A 23,538-nucleotide genomic window follows, 5' to 3' on the forward strand; every position below is an offset into this window, starting at 1 on the left:
AGCCCAGAGCCCACCAGAGAGTAGCATGCTGTGGGGGTTATTTTCTTCAGCAGGAACAGTAACGTTGGTTAGAGAAAATGCAAAGACGGATAAAACTAAAAACAAGACAACATGGAAGAGAACACGTTAGCTTACGACAGAGTTTTGCTATCCATCAGGTCAATGATCCTAAGCATTCAGCCAGAGCTACAATGGGATGTTTTAGATTGAAGTGATTTCATGTTAGAATAATCTAGATGTAAATCTAAATGAGAATTGCAATACTTGAAAGTTGCTAATTATTCGGTCTAGCTGAGCTTGAGCTGTTTTGCAAGGAAGAATGGGTAAAACCTAGCCTGGCCATTACCTTCCTACAAAATTCTGCTCAATCCTCATCTCACTTTTTCCTGTTGAGCTGGATTCCTCTGGTTTCCAATCGGGCCAATCAGCAGAAGGAATTATGAACAAGGACATTGATTTTCTGCTTTGGTTTTGAATTGTAATCTTCCTCTGTTAGGATTGTGGTGTGGCAATGCCAGTGGAAGAAGTGAACAAAGACATTCAGTCTTTATTATGCTTGGAAATGAAAACACTTCCAAAATAAATTACAGTCTGAGCAACACAAATGTTTAAGACATTTTATCTCTGGCTCTCCATATGGTTGTTTACAGTGCAAGCAGTTTCCGGTAAGCTTCATAGCATCGAACTGGCTCATTACATACATTACATAACATATTTAGTTTTAGATGTGTAAAAGTTGCTAGTGTCATACACCAGACATACATTTGCTATAATTACACAGTATTGATGGTAAAAAGGGTTCAAGGAGTATAAATACAAGGTACTTTAGGTATTTAGGTATTTATCCCTACAATGTAGACATTTAGAACTTAAATAAGGACTTAATTCAGACCAAAAAGAGTTACATCTCGGCCCCACTGTATATTAATCACTCAGTGAAAATCTGGTTCACCCTTCATAGCAAAATCTAAGTTTTCTGATATCGTACTCTCTTACGCATGTTCCCATTTGTGTCACTGACGCAGCCTACATCCGTGCCGCTCAGAAACACGGACGCCTGCTGGATTGACAGACAGCGAGATGGGAGAGTGCAGGAGAGGACGGATAGATGGGAAAGAGAGGGATGAATATTGACTGATCAGTGGAAAGATTGACAGCCAGAAAATAATGAGTGCATTCAGACTTTCCCCCCAGCCCCCCTGTCGCTAACTTTCCTCGGCACACCTATTTTTGCCCTCCCACGCTCACAAAGACTGCTTTTAGATTCCTGAAGTGATTTGTCATCTGATATGCAGAAATCCTGATGTGTTTATATCCAGGAGTAATTTATTGGAAACCCTTTGTGTCTGTTTTTGTGAAATTGGACAAGCCGGAGAAGTATACTCTCTGATACATGAGGTCTGAACTGAATAAAACTTAATCACATTTATTCCCTGTAATGAAATTCCACTGCAGTGAGCTTGTGTTCATATTTTGATTATTTTAGAATGCCATTATCTGAGTGTAATTCACTGTCTGGCTATTACCTTGTTAGTATTTTTCCCCTCTTTACCTTTTGTGGAAGTCCGTGTCCTTGGAAAAGCATAAATACATTTTTCTTGGAGGCACAAGATTAAAATCGGGGGGATTATCAGATTTCTTTTACTGTACGTGTCAAATAGTATTATACTGGAAGAAGAGGCCAGTCTAGAGGAAATCCAAATGTTTTCAGATCATGACAGAAGGTGGTCCACACTCTGTGTGATGGAGAACACGTGTGTCTTTCTCTGTATGTGTGTTTCTGTTCATGGCTTCCCTTGTTTAACGTGTTTTTCAGAGGGAACCTCTCTGGAGGAGCAAGTGCGAAGGATAAAGGACATCGAGGCCATCGAGAGCGATTCCTTTGTTCCTCAGGCTTTCAAATCTTCCCGGGATGACACAAAGGTGCGTTCTGTCCCTCTTTCTCCCCTGGCCCTTCACTCTCTGAGCTTTTTTCGCTCCATTTCTTATTGAATTTCGCCCCTCCGCGTCGCTCCGCGCCGTCTGTCTAGAGACGGCCCAGACCAAATCAAACGTTCCCATTCAATGCCGTTTGCTCCCGACCCGAGAAGGTTTCATCGACATTTTTTCTTTTTTTTTTCTTTTTTTTCCTCCACGACGGCAGCACCCCACACAAAAGCCACAGCAGGCGGCAGCCGTCCCGCGTCTGCGTCTCCCTGCACCTCCTCCCCCACCCCTCGCCTTTCTGGTTGCGCAGAGGCAGACCAAATGCAGGGGTCATTATTGAAATGTTTCTGCCTTCTGAAAGAGCTGGAATTAGATTTGTCTGGACTTCATGGCTGTTTTTAAAATACAGGTGACAACATGCGACAGCAAACCCACAAAAGTCAAGACCCGTGTGGCCAAAGGGAGCCAAGAGATTTAGACCGCTGCAGAAATTGCACGCAACACAGCATGTCCAAAAACAAATATTCTTACAAGATCTACCGGATGAAATGGAAAAATAATTTCATATTAGGTCTCTATAAGTTATCTTGTCATTACAAAGTATTTTTTTTCCTTCTAGGGATTCCTTTCAAAATATTCTACAATATTTATAATATTTATTTCTTTCAAATACTCACAGCCGAAGCCAAAATCCAGTTTCCAACATTAGAATATTACATAAGACCTATTAATTTTAATACAGGACTGTTGTCCTACTGTAAAGTATGCTCACGTACTGTAGCAGTATATGCACTACAGTCTTGGCCATGGTTTCTTTTGCATGACTTGCTGCATTAATGTGGCTCTACTAAAATATTGAGGTTGCTTTACTGGCGGTCTGCAGTTGCGTCCGGTGTCATCAACTCCGCTCGTCCTCCTGACTCTGGTACGTTGATTTCTAAGTGAAATGAAAAAAATTGACTTTAATCTGCAGTGGTTCAATCTTTGTTCTCCCTAGAAGAGATAAGATACTTCAGGGGTGACTTCACACGAGGATCATGCCACAGTTGTTGTCCACATTCCTTGGTTATTTCTGTATATTAACCGACTGCAGCCAGAATCCACATTTTGTAAATCCGCCCCAAAAATCTTGACAGCATTAATGTTCACAGTCTTCTAAAAGTTACTATTATTTTCACTACCTGTGTGCTTTTTTTCGAACATCCTTTTTCCTTCCACTGAACCTTACATTAATGTGCTTAAACACAGCACTATATGAACAGCCAGCTTCTTTAGCAATGGCTCTTTTTGACTCTACCATTTTCTAAGAGGAGTCCCGGTCTACCTCCTGGATAACCATGAAGTCTTCAATCTTCCCCTTGATTGTGTAGGCTACAACATGGCAATAAAATAAGATTTATGTATTTAAATCAGAAATAAGCACAGCATCGCTTTTTGACTTGAGTGATTGGAACAAATTCATTTTTGAGGACTGATTTAGTGCAATGCACCTCTATGGCAGAAAAAAAACGGAGTCTTAAATTTTGAGTTTGATGTTGGTTTGATTTTAAAATGTTTTGCGCTGTTGCTTTCTACATCAACTTTTATCAAAAATCATTTTGCAAGTACCGTGAGTTCTTTTACAACTCACTGACCATTTAAAGTTTGAATTATTGATCAATACTCTTGAGATAAATGCAAAATAAAGTTTTGACAACAGCTACTCTTTTGGAACATAGGCTAGTTTTTAAGACATTTTCAGTTCTTGACCAACACAACAATTGTGACACAGACTTGTGACCCCAGTTATCGGCTCAGTAAACAGCTGTGACTGCTAAGCTAAACAAACAAAGGTATTGCATCACTACAAAGAACGCTGAACAGCCTGCAGATTGTTTTTATACATTGCAATTACATTTTTTTTAGATAATATAGATTTTGCACATGAGGACACAAATCACCAAGTTCGCGGGAGTACTTTATAGATGAATCTGTCTACTTGATTAATCTGATTAATCAATTTGTCAACTAATTTTCATCCAATAAAAACTTTTTCCAACAAAGTTTTACATTTCTAAATGAAGAGGTCCTAGTCTGGAAAAATTATGAAATCTGACAAAAAAAAAAACATTTATAATGGGGATTTTTCACAGATTGTGTCAAAACTTCTTTTGTAGTTTTGCTTTAGTTGTGTATTTTTCCAGGTTAGTTTTTTTTTTTTTATGTTTATGAATTATAACAAAACAGCTAATCAAGTCAAAGAAATGTTATAACATCCACTCACTTAATTTTAGATCAGATATTTAAAATTGCAGATTAAATTAAGAGTCAGGTCATTCGTCTATAGTTGAAAACCTTTCTTAACTTAAACGATGTTTTACGTATTTCCCCTCCATTAAAAAAAAAACACCATAATTACTACAAATTCAACATTTTTCATCTACACCACAATACATCTCTGAGTTATTTAAAAACGATAACCTGGCGTTTACCAGCAATTAAAATTGATTTAAAGAATATTCCGTTGAAATAATTATTTAATCTCTGTAATCCACATTGTTTACTGTTTTTTAATTAGTGCCGTTAGAAGTCACTGTAAATCCTTTTCAATCATAAGTTGATGAAAGATTAGTGAAGCCCTTTCTGTCAGCTACAGCCCTCATTTTAAATAAATAAATAAAAAGAAGAAAAACAAGCAAGCTGCATTTATTAAAAATGTATATTCAGCAGATTGTTCCCCAGGAATGTGATGAGTAGTTTTTTGTTGTTTTTTTTTCTGCCTCACACTTGGCACATCACCATGCTTATTAGTCAGTGTGTTTCATATCCTGCTCACTTTTTGTTTCCTGCCAAATGAATTTTAAAAAAGATTCGTCCAACTGGGTAAACATCTGCTCCAGGGCTGCTACTAGGGGGTGTTTAAAACAGTAATGGGTTTGGTGAAATGTTAATGTAGTTATTTCGTCTTTTAATAAATGTAACAGTGAAGACACGCCAGCCATTCAAATACGATGCTTATTGTAACATATGGTAACGTTTCCACTCTGCAGGATGTGAACATTTCTAACAGCCATCTTTCTGCCTATCGGCTCTATAAATGGCAACGTGAGGGATGCAGAGCGCCCTCCGCTAAGATCTTTAAAACATTTCTATCAAATTAATCATCGCAGTGGTGTAAATAAACTCGGTTCTTTTAGACTTTTTAAATGATTTTTCTAACTGTATAATCAGGTTTAAGCGAGTAGACGTTTTAGACATTTTCTGACAAGTGAAGCTTTAAGAAGATATGGCTTTATTAATTGATATGTTCTCTTGTCTTTCCCATTTTTAAAAAAATGCCAAAACATACATGTGTGCGCATTATGTTTATTGGTGGTATATAACTATATTTAGAAAGTGTATAAAAAGATAGACTTACAAAAACGATATTGTTTTTTTAGATGCCAGACCATAGAGATAATTTTTAGATTATGTTTTAACTGTATTTAAACTCAGAAGTTTTTATACATTTTCCTCAACAGTTGATACAGTTGTCTTTTAAACTGTTACTTGATCAATTAACTTGTATGTGCGAGTGATTCGACATGAGTTTTTTTATTATTATTTTGTGCCTCAAGATGACATCTGTTGTGAAATGGTGAATTATTAATAAACTGAACTGATCAATTATCTCTTTATTATTCCTGAGAATGAACCAGGGTTTTGGACATCCACAATTCTCATTCTGATTTTTCTTTTTGCTGTTTTTCTTTCCATGATATTACAAATTAAATTGATGTGCTTGAGGAATTGAGTCAAAATACACCCACAGGTGCCTTAAGAATTACTGTAAATTTAATGTTCAGTGGGATTTTTTCTTTTTTCTAACTAGGTTTGAGCACAAAAAACAAAAGGACTTTAAAAATAACTAAATAAAAGAGAAAAAAATAACTTAGAAAAAAAGAATACATAACTTACAGCTGTTTTTATATTGAAAGATAAATGAGTCCAGGGAAATTTAACAATAGCTTTCAAGAATGCTTGGCTTTTATTACCGTTTTTCACAATTGAACAGTCAATATGTGTGTGCCATCTGCTGGACGAAGATCATATTGCAAGATCCAAGTCTCAGTGCTGCGCCCCGCAATTCAATACCTCATACAAAAATATTTAAATGTACAGTTTGCAACTGTCTGTATGATAATCTTATTGAATGTATTAATCGAGTCATACTTTAGAGATATTTTAAAATTAACCGTTTTTTTTTTTTTTTGCTGTAATTCTGTTAATATTGTGTCATATTTGCATGCTCTTTGCAGTCTGAGATTCGTTTATTCCTTTATGTTTCATGTGTTTCTGTGAACACAGGTTGTTGCAGCTCAGAAGAAGCAGGAATCGGAGAGCGGTCCCTCTCAGGACTACTCCCTCCCGATGTCTATAGTCTATGATGACAGCGGCACCCTCGCTCATCCCAGTGTAAGTTTCCTCCAGCCAAATCTTCTCCAACCGTTTCCTCCAACGTCGTCTCAAATTGTCGCTCAGTTTCATTGAATAGACTTTTTAAAGAACACTAAAACGCCACAACCTCGATAAGAAGTTCCGCCTCCACCTTACGGTTTTATTTCCGCCTTGTTTTTTTTTATGAGTGTGACACTTTGAGTTTATGGTGATTTGGACAAACTTTGTGACATCCCAGCCCTCCCCGCCACCTCCCTTTAAAAGGTGTCACTGCTTCTACTAACACCTCCACTATTTACGGCGCCCATGATTCCAGCACGTTCCTATCCACTGCATCACGTCGTGCGAGACTCTGCAGCTTGCCGGTTTTACGGGCCTCCTTCTCTGATTGCAAATGAAAAACGAGAGGGGAAAAAACTTTAAACTCCAATAACGCTCCCTGGGGCTTCCCAGTCATCTATCTCCACTGGGGGAAACGAAATTATGCCCTGATGTATGCAGATAACCCACTCGCAGAGATGCACCATGCCCCCCAGCCCAACACACACACACACACACACACACACACATACATACACTGTCAGACAGGCTGATATATGGTAGCAATATGCCCCAGGCAGGCCCCGGCCTCGGCTCCAGCTCCTGCTCCACTTCCAATTAGAACAGATGAGTCCCATTAGCCCGGTTCAGATACTGTCATCCCACACACACAGCCTCATTAGCACCGTGACACCAGCCCAGGGCCGACAGACAAGAACTGGTGCCGAGTCTAACACGAGATAACACGCGGTGCAGCTGTACGCGGCGTAGGTTGGAGATGAAGGATTGACGCGCTCGGCGGGGGCTGCTGCTCGACCATCTGCATAGTAATACACGTATCAACACCTAGATGTACAGAATGTACATATCGCCGGCATGTCAACGTCATCTCTCAGCCTCGCATAAACACACGCAGTGGATATAGAAATAATCTGATATCTTCCCACTCTGTGCCTCGGTGCTTTGCATCCCCAGTCATTGTGTTACTTCCTAATAAACAGAGGCCTTCATCCGTCAGACGCTCGCAGCTGCAGCGTTAAAGCCTCCTCACAGTCGGTGCCATCGCTGCCAGTAATGTACTGAATATAAGTGGTAAGCAGGCGTTTTCTAGCCTTATAGGAATGGATGAGGTGGTACGTGCTGAAATTTACTCCACGCAGCCGGATCTGAGTAGGCGTCACTCAAAAAACAGGGCGCAGTATTCAGGGCGCTCGAGGTTCGTACGGGTGCTTGACTTCCCTGAAAATGTTTGAATTTCAATTAGGTGTCTTCAAAGTTTTTGAAAGCGCTTGATGTTCAAACCTGCATATTTGTGTTTTATATTAAAGTGCAAGCTAACAATTTATTAAAAGCCTAAATTTGGAAATTAGAATTACCAAATTATTTTATGTGAGACATACAATTGTGTTACATCACAAGACACTATTAACAGCAGCAATAAATGACATCATATTATAGTGGATTAAAACTGTCTCTTAGGTAATTTATGTTGTTTTTATCTACAAGGTGTGGTGCTGGGAAAGATGTGGATATTGACTTAATGTGTAAAACATTTCATTTGTTTACACATTGTGTGTTAAATAAGTATATCAGTTAGAAATGTATTTAGGATTATCAGTTCACTTTCTTCACAGACCATATAATTTTTAATCCATATTAAGCCTTCATATTGGTGCATAATTGCAGATCTTCATTTAGATCTTGAGACTTCTTGTCTGTTTTATAGGACATAGCTAAAAATTTGGGAATTTGAGTGATAGAGAGTGGAAATTAGTCCAGAAAGCTAATTAGCAAATGCAGGGATTCTCAAGGTTAGATTCCATTAAGTTACAAATATCACAAAATTATGATATTAGCCTAAAGATCCTAAAGATTTTATAATTTAAAAAGCCATAATTTTCTATACTGCTGCTAAAATAATAGATCACATTATTACATTTAAAATACTATCTGTAACAATGTATTGCTCTGATTGTTATATTTTGGATAAAATATAATTTTAGTAGTAATTTTCAAGTGTTTATTGTGTGGAACATTATGACGCAAGGTGTTATTTGCTGGTTAATTTGTGGGAAGTTTGAGAGAAAAAAGTGAGCAAAACGAATTCCATGTAAACTCTTATATTACATAAACTGATAGTTAATATAGCTATATTTCCTTTTTATGAATTACTCTGGTATCAGTCGGTACATTGTGATGGTGAACGATAATACTTTAACAACTAATCCCCTCACTGATATATAATTGATCAAATAAAACAAAAAAACATGTACTTATTAGCAAAGCAAAAAGCAGAATAATTAAATATTCATATTGCAGTTCAAGTTCCGAGTTTTATTCCAGATTATGTTGATGGGCCCCTAAACTTCACCCTGCTCATCTGTGTCAGTGTATGAGTGTGTGCTCGTTTGTGAACAGAGATGGGCAAATGTGGCTCTTGTGCAAAAGTACAACTGCCCAGGCTGTCCCTGTAGCTGAGTGCACTCAGGGTGTTGGTCCCGTTTCTTTCTTTAATCTTCCTACCGTGTCCTTTCCTCTCTGCTGGCCTGCAGTTGTTCATGGACAAAGAGACGGCTGAAGATCTCTGGCTGAGCAGATTGAATTCACTGCGACAAGAACGACTTATGGGAAGTCCTGTAGCCTGAAGACCAACAGCGTCCAACAAGAGCTTTTTGTTCCCAGCGTGGTTTTTAGTTCAGATCTTCACTTTCAGTCTCACCGTGTCGTCTTTTGGAACATCACAACAATGCCTGTCCTCACTTTTGTTTTGCTTCTTTCTGATGTTGATTATTTTAATTTGGTTATTTCTGTTATTGTTAGATGTTTGTTTTTTTTAACATAGATGTGAACTTTGACACATTATGTTTTATCTTTCAATAAAAAGTTAATTGTGACTGGGTACATTGTAATAAAATTTACTAACGACTCTTTCCTTAACAAAAAAAAACTGTGGCTCTTGTTGAGTTTCTAAAGTTAAATAAGTATATTTACTGCTCCAGACAGAAGTTCCTAATCATCTGCAATACCATAATTATACATGCCTTTAATGATTTGTTTGGATTGTTGTTCAGGGTGGAGTAGTAATGCAGCTTTTTAAAAAAAATGAACATTTGAATTTGTTATGGATTGTCTCTAATTCTAGAGTAATTTGGATCAGAATTTCATTTTTAGCAGAATTTGTTGAGATATGTACAAATAAATACAGCATTACAATTACCCTGGAAAATTTAACCATGAAATTAATTTCAGGGAAGCTTAATGTTTTCCTGTGTATCTGTTCCAAACCCAGCTTTTTTGAGTGTTTGGGCTCCTCATCCTGTTGGAAATTTCAATCCTTTCTCAATTTCAACTGTGGCTTCTGATTTAAGATTACATTTAAGAATTTAAAGGTCTACAATATTTCCCCCCCACCAGTGCCACTGACAATGAAACAAACCCTCAACATGGTGCCAGCGCCACTCAGTGTTCTGACATCCTTGTAGGAGTTCAATCTGTTCCTCCTCAGACTATAAAAAATATATACATACAAACTCTAGTCAATCTTAAAGGTGTCTGGAACAAATACTTCTTTCTTGGTTGGGATCCACCAGTGATGCAGGTAATCAACCAGCTTCTAGTTTATGATCAACTAAACTTGGTTGTTTATGAAAATCCGAACCAGCTTCCCTTCCTCTTTTTTTTTTAATCACTAAAGTTATATGTTGTACAGTCTTCCTTAAACCTGGAAGAAGAAATGTACATGCATCGTTAAAAGTTTAGCACGACTGACTGGATATTCTGACCTTAACAGTAACACTTCACTCTGCCTTGAATTTTTATTCCTTCTACACATGCTTACTACTGAGGGATTTAAGTTTGTGTTTTCTCAGTGTTGTGTTGCTAGTTGAGATAGATTCATGGAGGTGAGTCAACCCACGAAGCTATTTGTGGAACCTCCAGATGGTAAACCTATACACAGCGTCTGGGACATTCTGTTGTTATTATAGTCTCCAGACACTTGGTGTCAAAATGAAATAATGATTTCATTATTTCATTGAAATCAATGAAATAATTTCAATGGAATTATGTCTTGACTTGTCTCTTCAAGTCAAGACACATTGACTTGAAGAGTCAATGTGTCCTCTTGACTTGAAGAGGACACATTTCATAACTCAATACCTAAGCCCACGTTAAATTTGGTTGTATGACATACTTGCATTTGCAAAAAATAAATGTTCTACACGTTTGTGTGAACTAGGTGTGCTTTCTTGTAAATAAAATAAAATAAAATAAAAATCTTTTTGAAAAATTTAGTTTAAAAATAACAATAAATCTACCTAAAACAAATTGTCTGAACTTTGGGTGACATTAACTGCGTGCAAAATTCTGATAAGGACAAGTACATTTGTAGTACTGTGCAGTAGAGCGATAAGCCGCATGAGTTTTATAAGAAATTTCTAGAGTGCTGTTGCCATAGCAGCCAACTCCAACAGACACCGCGTGGATGGAGCCCAAACAACAGCCAATAGGAGCGTCGGACTTGTATCACGTGGCCGGTGTCAGAGTGACTTTGGTTCTAATCACTCGGGATCAGCTGCTGTTATTGAGTTTCGAAGCAGGGACGTGAGTGTTGGTCGTGAAGTCTTATCAGAAACTACAACAAAGAAATATCTACGTCTGTAGGAATCAGCGGAAATGTACAACAGCATGCTGGAGGAGTTCGATGAGGACCCATTCTTTTCGTAAGTTCCTAAAACTGTGCAGTAATTTACACGTTAGAATTTTCTACCTTGACTTGAAGAGGACACATTTCGAATTTTCCGACATTATTATAAATCTAAACAGCCTAGTGGGTAAACAAATTTTAAGTGTCAGGAAATGTAATAAAATGCGCAATTTAATCCTAAAAAAAGTGACATGAGCTTGTATGGAAAAGTTGTTTAATTTTAAGTTACCTAGCAACAGCTGCTGAGGATAAAACGTTTTTAAACCAAATAAAAACTCAGTTATGTGAAGTTTTTAAGAGATTTAAGTGAAGAGTTAAATAAAATACGTTTCTGAACATTTTTAGAGACACTTTCTGTTCTTGTCTCAGTGAGTGTTCACGCTGTCATCGGGCTGCACCGACTTTGACATGTTCCATGAGTGGAGGCCTGCAGAGCGTTAGTGTGGCCACACTTGACCCGACTTCTAAGTCAAGTGTTAAGGTTGGCTAAATTTATTTTAGGGGGTGCTTCTTATTTCATGGTGGTGCTTTCATTAAAGAATTCATTTACGGTAAGCTCCGAGTTGAGAGAGGAAAAAGGAGTCGTTTTGTGAAATTGCAGTTCCTTACTATTCACAACCCTAAAACTTCTTCAAGTTACAACCACAAATTTAAATGTATTTTATTTTCTTTTTCAGTAGATCTCCAAAAAAGCACATTAGTGAATTTCTTTCTTTTCGTTTTTCTTTATTGAAATCAAAAAGGTGTGGCGTGCACATGTATTCAACCTGTTATCCCTAAAATATGATTGCCTTCCAGCTGTTCTCTGGAGGCCTCTGGGGTTTTTAGAAATCATTAATAAACAATCAGCATCATGAAGCTCAAGGAAGACACCTACAAGGTCAGGGATAAAGTTTTAGAGAAGTTTAAAGCAGGGCTAGGTTATACAGTTATAGTTATAATTGCATTATTTTTTCCTCAATATATTTTCATGCATTGTATGTGTAAAGTTGACATTGTGTGGGGAGTAAAAATGCCTGTTTCTTGGCTAGAGTCCACAACTTTTTATTTTCTCTGAGTTTTAATTAATATATAACTGCAAAAAAATGAATTCATTCTTTTATTATGGAAGTTTGTTCTGAAAGATAAAAATACAAATAACACAGAAGTGTTTCAACGGTTAAAGCAAACTTCCATGAGGTGTTTAGAAAAAAATTATGAATGATCTTCTATCAAAAGTTGATGTAGCTTCTAATTGAGAATCTGTGTCAAGATGCTTTTCTCTCAAGATGCTTTTCTCTCAGTCTTACTTTTGTGAAGAAGAACTTGGTAAGGCTCTGGATCTGCAAAGCTGATATACTCATAGCTTGAACTCTCTCAAAAAGGGATTTTGAAAAATGATTTAGTCAGAGGGGCTTGCTTACATGTACACGTCGCACCTTTTATGCAAAAACCTTTGGAAATCATGTATCCTTCACAAGTCTATGTGATTGCTAAGCTGCCCTTTTTTGTGTTTTCTTTCACTCTGTCTTTCTTAAGGGATCCATTCCGTGCTCATAGAGAGCACATGAGGCGGATGATGCGCAGTTTCTCCGAACCATTTGGTTCCCACTTTAGCACACGCATCACAGACGGGAGAAACCGTGGACGGGACGTGGCCGAACTTCCGAGGCCTTCTTTTGATCGAAGAAACGAGCGTCGGGTGAGAACGTAGATTTTAAAACAAAACGAACACCTCTCTTCAAATTTAGACAGTGTGCTGCTCTCCTGTGTTACACACCTCCATTTATGTGTTTCAGTCGTCCTGTAAGCTGTCCAGTGCTTTCTCCTGAAGAAGCACTGTGTTTACTAAGGTTAGGCTCCGAAAACTGGCCACTTCCACTGTAACCGATACTCCACTTGCAGAGGTGATTGGCCATGTTTGTCTCTGGTTATGTAGGAGGGCAACCCCATTGGCCTCTCCCAATGGTTAGAAGGCCTATTTATAGCACATTGTTCCACTAACACACTGCTTTCTTGTAAAGACCTCTTGGATATTTTCGTGCATTTCTTTTTGAAAACAACTTCTCTGGATTTGAACATTTGTTGAAATCAGTGAGATTTGACAGCACTGTTCAAAGGGATTTGCACCTTTCACACTATAGCTACAAACTTTAGTGTTTTTTCTTTATTTTTTTATTGTATAAATCTGAACCCTGGCCCGGTTCTCTATCTCTTCTAAAGAATGGCATGCCAAAACACTATGATGCCGCCACTACCATGCTTCACAATGAGGAATGTGTATTTTGGGTTACGAAACATATTCTCTAGAAAGCGTGTCTTTCACATTTTCTTTCTATGACAGCGGTAAATAGCCTGTAGCACTTTATCAAGTCAGTGCAGTTAACACAACCGTTCAGTCATTCACCGACTCTCTCTCTCACACACACACACACACACACACACACACACACACACATACAATGGTAAACTACTGGATAGGAGCCACAGCTGCCTTTGACAGCTGCACAAACAGGCAAGGTGGTCTGGAGTGTTTTGGCAGACGGAACAGGGATCGAACCGGCGACCCACTGATTACGGGTCCAACCGCCCATAACCGTCCGGATAAACTTACACTTTGTTCTCATCTAACAATAGAACCTTCTGACGGCTTCACGACTTTTGCTGAACTTTAACGTGGGCATTTCATCAATTACTTTCTTCTTGTTACACTTCATGAACCATATCTTGTGGAGTGCAAAACCTGCGTATAAACCGACTCTGCTGTAAAGTCAGCTGAATTGCGTGGTGGGCTCCTTCCTGTTCGGGACGCTTGTCGTTCTCTAATGTCCAAACCTCTTAATTACATGCATATTTTATTTGGGTGTAAAATTGTAAAAGGAGCAGATTACATGCTATACTTGTTTGATTTTATTGGTAAATATATATATGTATATATATATATAAAATTCTGAACTTTGTATCTTTTTCCTTTCATTTCACAGTTAGGCACTACTTTGTGTTGTTCTTTCACATAAAATCCCACCAAAAAATATTTACCTCTGTAATTTCCCATAGACGGTTGGGTTCATTTGTGGCGTTTCACCCAACTTGCTCCTTAACCATTGCGGTGTTAATTTCTGTGGCTTGTAATAATAATAAGAACATGTACTGTATGCAGAGAAGTGGTGTATATTTGATCCGCTGAGTCAAACTTAGCCGGAGTCACCTGCTTTAATCCAAGTCTCCCATGAGAGCTGGTATATTTATCCTTGATAATGGCTTACATCAGAAGTGTGACCTCAGTCCCAAGCAGCGTGCTCTCTCAGTACTTAGAAGTGATCAATAGAATAATAAAATATGAGAAGATGCATGCAGCCAACTTGTATTAACCAGGATATGCACTGTTTATTGATATTAAAAAAAAATAAAAAATAAATCCTGCTTTCTGATGTCCCACGCGGTCAGAGGAAGTTGAGACCGGCAGCGGTGGAAATCCTGAAGCCGCGGCGCTCAGATTGCTGGCTTTGACGCGGCATGTGTTCTGTGTTCAGATGTCATGGGCACTCTATTCCCTCATTGTTGCTCTTTTCGTCCGTCTGTTTTGCAGAACTTGGCATCGCTGCTGCATTAGCAGCTAGATGACAGACAACCTCGCTCCCAAGCTGTTCTCCAGTATCACGGGCACAAATGTGCACACATTCGAAGAACACACACACATATGGCTCCAGAATATGCTTGCAAAGCACAGTAACCCACAGTTCCAGCTCGCAATATTCACACAAGTTTGGATGGTTGCGCTACTTGCTTCTGTGATGAGAATCCCAGTGGGAAGAAACGTCCACCTTCCTCGACCACCGAGTTCTCACGTTTCTCTCTTTTGCCAACACCTACGCTGTCTGGTTTGGGTTACCATTCACAGCCTCCATTCATCCAGGCACCTGTTTACAAATGTGATCGTAAATAACAACACTAATGCCGTATTAGATTATTGAAATAAGCTGTATTTGCCTTTTCATTTTAAGTAGTCTACCAAGGCTTGATAATAACGATAAACAGTGTTGTGTTTGCTTGATGTCACATTTGCGGATTTAAAAAATGTCTGCGGTTCTTGTCATTTCTTTGTTACACTTAAATCTTTTTGATGTCAGAAAAGATAAGCTCAGTAAAATTGTTGCGAATGAACAATCCACCAAAATTGCTCCAGAAGCACATTAACGACTCAACAAATGAGGAGGATGAAAAAGAATTAAGGAACACTGCTGACCTCGATTAGGATCTGGGTTCATTATTCAAAATGGGAAAAGAGACTGGGTAAAAATGGCATCCATGGTGAGAAACCACTGCAACAAGTATTCAAAGGCCCATCAAATGCTTCGTAAGGAAACATCTTGATGATACCCAAGACATTTGGAAAAGTTTTCCTTAAAATAGCAAGATAAAAGTGAAAATTTTCTTATTACATTCATCATAAAACTGGTACAGATTTTCAGAAAACCTATAGATTGGTTTATCTGGACTGCTTTTTGTCCCCTAAGAAATAAAAAAATGTAAAACTTTTTTTCTCTTAATTTACCCAGCTTATCTTCTCTGAAATTAAAATTTTGTTTAATGATCTGAATCATTTAAGTGTAATGAATAAAAGGCGAAAAAAATATTTAAGTTGTCAAATAAACACTTTTTAGATCAATATACATGCTTAAATCAAATAGTTTTTGTTCTTACTACTGCAGGGTAGAGGAGGTGATGAAAGTGAATTTATGAAAACTATGTGCATCTTACTTTTCTCATCTCTTATTTGAATGTGTTGGATCAGTTGCTTCCATTCAAAATCATAGTGAAAGAAACATAATTTTTTTTTTTTTTAAATTTCAGAATACCTTAAGATTTTTGCCAGTGTGTGGATGAGTGTATCTGTTTAACTTTGTTTGCACTCTCTCTCTCTCTCTCTTTCTCTCTCTTTTTCTCTCTCCCTCATATCTTGTCTAAATATACTGCATACTGCGATCCAACTGACATTTATTAGTTCATAGATGCCACGGTGGGATAAAATTGGCAGTTCGGGAGCGTTTTTACATCAGCTTGACCTTTTGAAAAGAGCTGAGAGTGCAGCCGTGAACTCTGCAACCCCCCCTTAACCTCGGGGGGAGTCATGTCCTGACTGGACCAGCCCGGCCCACTACAGCCTTCCTAGAATGAGGCTCACTTTCAGTGTTAAACCCACTCTAATCTCTGGCGATGCAACCTAATTACACATGGAACACAAGTCATTCAACACCCCACTGATTACACACGATGACCCTGCACATCGCAACCCCAGAAAATCCCCACACACACATAGCGATGGCTGTTGAGATGTTTGGTCAAGACCGTGCGGTCACAAAACACCTGTGGTCTTGGTTGGCAGAGCTCAAACTCAGGACGTGGGAGGCTGCTCCATTTTTATCATCGTCGAAGAGTTTCCAGCTAAAAAAAAGTTTGCCGCCTTTTAAAAACATAAAAATAAAAAATCTTTGCTGTGTGGGTTTGTTTCAAGTAGTGGAAGAAAACCCAGTCACTTACTGGGATCAACTTCAAGAAACATGTTTTTTTTGTTTTTTTTCTGCTGACAACTATTTATTGTTTTGATGGGGGGAGGGGAATGACCATGTAAATAATTTATTGTAACCACAATAGACTCTAGTTAAGGAAGTCTATTAACCTCAAAAACTTGGTGTGGATGGGATTTCTGCTTTTATTGATTGCAATGTATTTTTCCTCCAATGTTGGTTCCGTAACAACATTAGATCAATATATTGATATTTACATTCATATGTTTTAAAATTTGGGCAACTTAGCTTTCTTATTGATGATGGTGTTTTTAGATCATTTTTACAGGTCACTTTTATCGTCACAGTAAATACAATAAATTTTAATTAAATTTTTTTTTTTAAAATAGAAAATAATCTACAGATGTTTTTTTATTCACTCTGACTAAACTTGTGTCATTTTATAAAGGAGAAAAGGCAAAGGTTTTGGTCTACACACGTAGCCCTGATATGAAACAAACCCGAGAAACAGAGCTGTAGTTTTAGTAAAAATTGGTTCTATGATACAAACAGACACCACTTTTTTCAACAGACGCTTTTATTTGAAAACTATGCTATATTTCCTTCCACTTCACAATTAGGTGCTGTTTTGTGTTAATCAGTTTTGACGTGTTAGAATGCAGACAAGTACAAGAAATATGAATATGTGTGCTTTTTCAAGACTTGTTGATTTAAATAGAAGACCCCCGTGTCTTAGCATGTCTTTGTAACATGCAGCTATTCAGATGCTAAAATGATATCGTTTGAATCTTCAGGACATGAGCCAGTCATTGTTGCCTTTTGGCAGCACCGGCAGCACGGTGAGTCGGGTCTGTGCGTGCAAAGAGAAACTCACCTGACCGACTGCATGCTCTAACCGCAGCTGACTGCATTCGTTGCATTTTAGCATTATCCAGCAAACAAGTGGGTTTTGCTTGAATACTAGTTGCAAGTAATTTTCATTATTTAGGATGCATTATTAGTGTACCAGTACTGTCATTCTATGAATATAGGACAACAAGCAATAAATAAAAAACAGTAATCAAAGTGAGGAGTAATCACTGAAGTGCTTCCTTACTTTGCGATAAACCTAAATGTGCCAAATATCTTAAACAGATACTTATTTTATTGTCTTTTGAGATATTCCTGTCTCATTTGGATGTATTCAATTAGTGTCATGGGGTTTGGTACACTTTTATTTAGAACATAAGGTTGGTGCCTGGCTTTAGCGATAATTAACAAACTTTAATGATTATTAAAAGCCTGGTCAGGTTATCAAAGAACTGACTTTCTTTCAGTGTTTGGCAGGAACAATAATCAGTTTGTGAGAGTTCAGTGACTTCTTTTGTTTCCTTGTTTTGGATTATTTGCTCACTATTATTGTGGTTATAGTTTGCAAAATGGTTCACATAAAATAATTATTTATGCATGTAAATGCATGTTGTTGTTGTTTTGGGTTTTTTCTACCTACATGATGCAGCTGTTTGTTAATGTGAAGTGACCATCAAGAATAGTGTACAGCTTTTAAGGTGACTTTTCATCGTGATTTCCTTTTATGTCTGAGCAGGACATGATGCAGAACCATGCCAGCATGTTTGACAACATGATGTCCAACATGAGAACAAGCATGGAAGAAATGAGAAGAGGCTTTGTGAGTTCACTAATAAACACGCTTTCTTTTATTCCTATAGATGGTGCTAAATAAGTAGCAATAAAATCTATTTTTAAGTGAAAGCTGTCTTATGTTACGCTCTGTGCTTGTGGGTTGTTGTTTTTTTGGAGGACGTGCCACCAGCTGCAAACGCCCACTCATTCAGGTCATCATCGGTAATGTCATTTTCAAAAGTTGGAGATGAGCCTCCAAAGGTCTTCCAGGCGACTACGTCGACTCACTGCGCCCCGGGAGGAGTAAGTGTTCTAGTACAGGAGTGGTGAAGAATCCTGCTTTATGTCTAGAGATGCTAAAAATAAATCTGTCTGTAGAAAATATGAACTAAAGTTGAAGTTAAACTCTCTAAATAGAAACATTTGTGATGTTATTATTGGCGCAATGACCTTCTTTTTAGCTATAATTTCAGATCTCTGTTTTTTGTTGTTAAATAATTGATTTTAACCAATTCCAGCTCCTGTTTAAAAGCTCCAGTTATTGGTGTTAAAGTATTATTTAACAGCCTTCCTGTCACAAGCTCTCATTAGTTATTTATGTTAAGACTAGAGGAGATGTCACACTGTGTGTGATGGAAATGTGAAAAGCTTACATGGCTGACATTTCAAGTCAATTTAGTGCAAAAGTACTTCGTTAATCTCAAAAGGAAAATAAATATTGTAGCATAAACTACCCAAGTTTCTTCAAAGAGCTGTTAGTAGAGGGTGATGGAGGATCTCCTATAGTGGTGTGTATTACAGTGTCTCTGAAGAAGCCTCTGACTGAAGTCATTTTGTTTTTGTATTACATCCTAAAGAAGAGGATGCTCGGGATCGCCTGTGATGTTCAGGCCCAGTTAAGCCAACAATAGTTCGATTTCAGTGACTAGGCGATTTCTTAGCACAATCTTGCACGAATTTATTATCAACATAAAACAATCTCATAGATTCACTAAACTCTTAATACATGAATGAACATGTTGTTTAAAGATTATGAATCTAACAGCTCTAACGCTGCTGTCTCTCCCAGATAAAGGAGACGCGTCAAGCTGTTAAAGACTCCGAAAGCGGTCTGGAGAAGATGAAAATTGGACACCAAATCAAGGACAGACGGCATGTTGTTGAGAAGAGACACAACAGGCAAACTGGAGAGAAAGAGTTTAAACAGGATTTCGTGAATATGGATGAATGTATGTGAAAGTTTTGCAGCTCTGCCCTGTAAGATAGTCTGACTGTAACTCTAACATTACCTCCCCCTGCCCGCAGCTGAAGCAGACTCTTTTGACAGTGAATGGCAGCAGAAGGTATCCAGGCTTCTGTCACCAGTCCACATGCCTGGCCCAATGCAGCGTCAGCTTGGTAGTCCTGAGCATCCCCGTAGGTCAGTATTAACACGTCATTTGACTGCTGGATACACAGCAGACAAACGGTTCAAACTTCTTAGGAGTTGAGGTTAATCAAATTGTGACTACTTTTGGTGCTTATTTAGTGTTTTGCCTATTTTTTTTTTTTTCCCAGAGGTCATCTTAAGAGAAAGGCTGGACGTCAAGGCTCAGGCAACACCAACGAGTACGAATACTGATGCCTCTGTGCTTGCGTGTAATTAAAGCCACTTACACATCTCGCAGTTCAAAGTGGTGCCTTGCCCCCCCCCCCGAACCCCAGAAACACACAACACACGAAACAGAGAAAGAATCTATTATAGCTGGACACAAAATGTTATGTCGCACATATCTGTTCTTTGACGCACACACCGTAGTGTATGTTACAGATGCTTCCTTGTTCCATCACATCTGGTTTAAACTGATGAATAATTATCAAGCCTCTAAAAGACTTGATGTCAGTCTATAGAGCTTCTTTTCAGGTATAACTGAAACAGTAATATGACTACAGGAGCGCTAACTAAGCAGATCAGAGTACCGTACTTTGAGTTCCTGTTTAGTTCCAAGCCACAAAGCAAAATAAATCAACAGACGATCTGATGGAAGTAAAAGCTGAAGTATTCTTATCCATTGAAACCCTTCCAGGTCTTTTCACATTACAATCACAAACTTCTATCACATTAACTTCAATGAAATCCCAAATATTGGGATTTAATATAAGCCAACACAAAGTATTACATAATTGTGTCATGATTACGTTGACAACCCTGAAGGAAATCCAGCGTAACCAATCGTCTTCAGGGTTCACCTCATTAGTAAAAAAAAAAAAAAGACTCCACCTGTGTATGATTTAATCTTAGTATGAATGGAGATGTTCTATGAAGGCCAATGAGGTTTGTTAGAGAGCATTAGTGAGCAAGCAGCATCACGAAGACGAAAGGAACAGCAAGTCAGGGATAAAGCTGAGGAGAAGTTTAAAAAAGGATGAGGTTATAAAGCAATATCTCAAGCTTTGAACATGTAACACGTACACATCGTTCCCACCATGAAACCACATTATGCTGCGTCACCAGCATTTTTGTCAGGAAATCTGAAAAATAGAATTTTGCACGTCGTGTAGACATGATCTTTTTAGCTTATAAAAAGGTAACAATGTTCATACTTGCTTTGTTGTAAAATATAGCAATGCACATAGAATATATCCGGTTCTGTTTCTATTTAGTGTCTGTTTTAAATACTGAAATCTTTGTACAAACACACTTGCCCTTAATCTTTTTATATTGTTTTTACTTTTTGAACTTTGTGCTTTATTGCGGAGTGTAGACGAACGCAGGGATTACTCTCGCTGAATGAAGTTTTTTTTTTTTTTTTCTTGTACGTTTTGTGTTAAAAGTGAAGTCTGCCAGTTCAGGATGTCTGAAAATAAAGTTGTGTGAACGAACCTGATCCTATCTTTTCTTCTTCCTCATTTCCCCATATCAGATATCTGCTCAACAGTTTAGCTTTAATAAAACAGCACATCAGGTTTATGAGTGCGCAAGTATGCTTTGAACTTTCGGTGCATGCTGGTGACCCGGAGAAGTATTTTTGGATGGCAGCACTTGTCAGTAGCTCAGATGTGGCTGAGGTGTTGGCCAGCTGCAGGCCGGCCATGCACCACTTTGACATGCTTGTATTATCGCACCATAACACAGCAGCATGCAGACCAAAGACACTCGTGTGCCTCGGACATGGATAGTTTTTGTTCAACTCAAAAACTTGCTCCATACAAGTCAAGGATTTGCCACCTTTTTTGTGAAGTTGTACATTTGTTTCTGCATACCTACACGGTGTAGTTTGTTACTAAACCATGTATAGCTTAGCCATTTAATTAGTTCAACATTTGACCTTTTTTATTTGTCGGCTCCTTGGGTTTTTTCAGCTTTTGCATTAACAGATGCAAAAGCTGCATATTTTACAGTTCATACTGAATATTTAAAAAAACATGAGCAGAAAGGTTTTAATCGTCAATACAAATACGTTACAAAATAGTTCTTGAAAACTTTGTCGCCTCCTGCTGGTCACCATAAAGTATAACTATCAGCAATATTTACACAGCATTTACAAACCACAACAGAAAAACTGAGAAATTGTGGCTTTGCCTCTTCTTGTCATGACAAATAAAAAAATAAAAATAGAATAAGGATATTCAGTCCGAGTCTACATGATGCCTTGAGGCTGTCCTTTCCCCGCGATCTTCTTGGCGCACTCCAGCAAAGCATTGTGGATATCTTTGGCACAGGAGATCTGAGACTTGATCATGCTGAGGTACTGAGCGTAGGACATGGACTCCGTCTGCACCGTGTCCGGCTTTGTGGCCGTAGGGACCAAATTGGGGGAATGCTTGGCGCTGTCGATGCTCTGAGAGAGGCACTCATACGCCAGGCGCTACAGAGAGAATGGGAAAATGTGAGTTTGTAAGTCGTAAAAAACACACAATATTAATGTTAAAATGTTATAAATCTTAGAAAATTAAAAGCTACCAATTACAATATTATATTTGGTACAAAATAAACATCACCTGATTACTAAAGCCCTTAAGTTCTAATTCAATAAATCAAGAAAAAAGCTTTAAACACATCACCAATTTTCAAAGTAAATATATTTCTAAAGACTCAACTGACACGAAAATCTCACCAGGTTTCTCCAGTGTCCTTTCAATTATTATACATAAATTTATAGATGATTTGACTTCTTTACATATGTGGACTGGATGCGATTTTATCAACATATGATGAGAAATTGGTGTCAATTGTACAGTAGCTTTATAAATATTCAGTTTTGGCTGTATTTTGACAAATGTGGGAGGAGAAATGTCCAAGTGATGCAGAAAATATAATAGAAACTGGTCCATGCTTACCAAACACAGTTCCACTTGGTCGCAGAGGGCGTAAAACTCCTCTAAGCTTTTATCAAAACGCTGAACAGAAGTGTCGCTGCTTTTACTGAACAGACAGAAACAAGAAACACGTTACAGAAGACAAGAGCTAACTTACTGAGGTCAAAACGGACCTCAGTAAAAAACAGTACTGACACTGAACTTACACGCCGTTGTCGATTGAAGTGTTATGACTCAAATTCAATGCCGCAACCTTCATCAGATTCTATTTTAAATTAAAGCAGACAGATTAGTATCAACAATATCCATTGTCTAGTTCTTTGCTCGATTATAGCGGGGTAATTACCTGTAAACTCTCCTTCAGCTGCGGAATAAGCATCTTAAATCGATGAACTGGATCAAAGTCTTGCTGTTGACTGAGCTGTTGCTGCTGCTGCTGCTGCTGCTGCTGCTGTTGTTGTTGTTGCTGCTGCATTGATGCAGTTTGTTGTAAACTGGCTTGAGAAATTTGACCAACAGCTTGCTGCTGCTGGGACGCCATCTTGACACCTCTGCAACAACGTTAATACGAAATATCCGGTTGATCTTGTTTCAAAGTAAAAGACAGATTAACTTCTGAGTCATTTCCGAAAATTATTATTTTTTTTTGTCTTTTTAAATGTTCCTTCTCGTACTTAGATAATTAATACATTGCATCCCATTCTTTTTCCTTGTGCAATTATTTGAGAAAAAAAGTCATTTTTAATAAATTAAGCTTCAGATTTGTAAACTAAATCAGTACAGTTTTTTGTGCAATAGCAGTTTGATGAAGGCATCTAATGGAAGTATGGACATATTTTCCCCATACAATACAATAAAGTATAATTACATAAAATTATCATTCCAGTTACTTGAAATGTAGCCTTCATACTATGTAGGTCTATTTGATTGGGACTAATTAAATCAAACATAATTTCACTCCATTTAAAATACCATGATTTGGTAGAAGAGAACGTTTCATTTTTCTTGTTAATGACTGTTAGA

The 23,538-nt window shown here is 37.9% G+C and overlaps 3 protein-coding genes across 8 annotated transcripts in view; 2 read left to right on the top strand and 1 right to left on the bottom strand.

Moving 5' to 3' along the window:
- Positions 1-10,174, top strand: part of rsrc1 (arginine/serine-rich coiled-coil 1) — a 157,448-nt gene extending 147,274 nt beyond the window's left edge. For all 4 annotated transcript variants that reach the window (XM_007549376.2, XM_007549377.2, XM_007549373.2 and 1 more), the window contains exons 8-10: positions 1,817-1,923; positions 6,253-6,360; positions 8,934-10,174. In XM_007549376.2, coding sequence (XP_007549438.1) covers positions 1,817-1,923; positions 6,253-6,360; positions 8,934-9,026 — 308 coding nt within the window. In that variant the 3' untranslated portion in view covers positions 9,027-10,174. The remainder of the gene's footprint in view (positions 1-1,816; positions 1,924-6,252; positions 6,361-8,933) is intronic.
- Positions 10,175-10,877: 703 nt separating this feature from the next.
- Positions 10,878-21,083, top strand: mlf1 (myeloid leukemia factor 1). 3 transcript variants are annotated; one of them, XM_007549379.2, is made up of 8 exons: positions 10,878-11,102; positions 12,605-12,767; positions 17,388-17,432; positions 18,179-18,262; positions 18,394-18,519; positions 19,286-19,445; positions 19,522-19,636; positions 19,774-21,083. In XM_007549379.2, exons 1-8 carry the CDS (start codon positions 11,056-11,058, stop codon positions 19,835-19,837), a joined length of 804 nt encoding a protein of 267 aa, XP_007549441.1. In that variant the 5' UTR covers positions 10,878-11,055; the 3' UTR covers positions 19,838-21,083. The 3 variants fall into 3 exon arrangements, with proteins under 3 accessions (XP_007549441.1, XP_016525660.1, XP_007549442.1); XM_016670174.1 differs by having other exon boundaries at positions 10,879-11,102; positions 17,388-17,422; positions 18,178-18,262; XM_007549380.2 differs by lacking the exon at positions 17,388-17,432 and having other exon boundaries at positions 10,891-11,102.
- Positions 21,084-21,610: 527 nt separating this feature from the next.
- Positions 21,611-23,086, bottom strand: med29 (mediator complex subunit 29). Its single transcript, XM_007549381.2, has 4 exons — positions 22,862-23,086; positions 22,722-22,780; positions 22,537-22,621; positions 21,611-22,064 (listed from the first exon to the last, which is right to left on the bottom strand). The coding sequence occupies exons 1-4, from the start codon at positions 23,054-23,056 to the stop codon at positions 21,837-21,839; spliced, it is 567 nt and encodes a 188-aa protein (XP_007549443.1). The 5' UTR covers positions 23,057-23,086; the 3' UTR covers positions 21,611-21,836.
- Positions 23,087-23,538: the final 452 nt, after the last annotated feature.

This window comes from Poecilia formosa, unplaced genomic scaffold (assembly GCF_000485575.1).
Source record: "Poecilia formosa unplaced genomic scaffold, Poecilia_formosa-5.1.2 Scaffold31, whole genome shotgun sequence".
Taxonomy (NCBI): Eukaryota; Metazoa; Chordata; class Actinopteri; order Cyprinodontiformes; family Poeciliidae; genus Poecilia; species Poecilia formosa.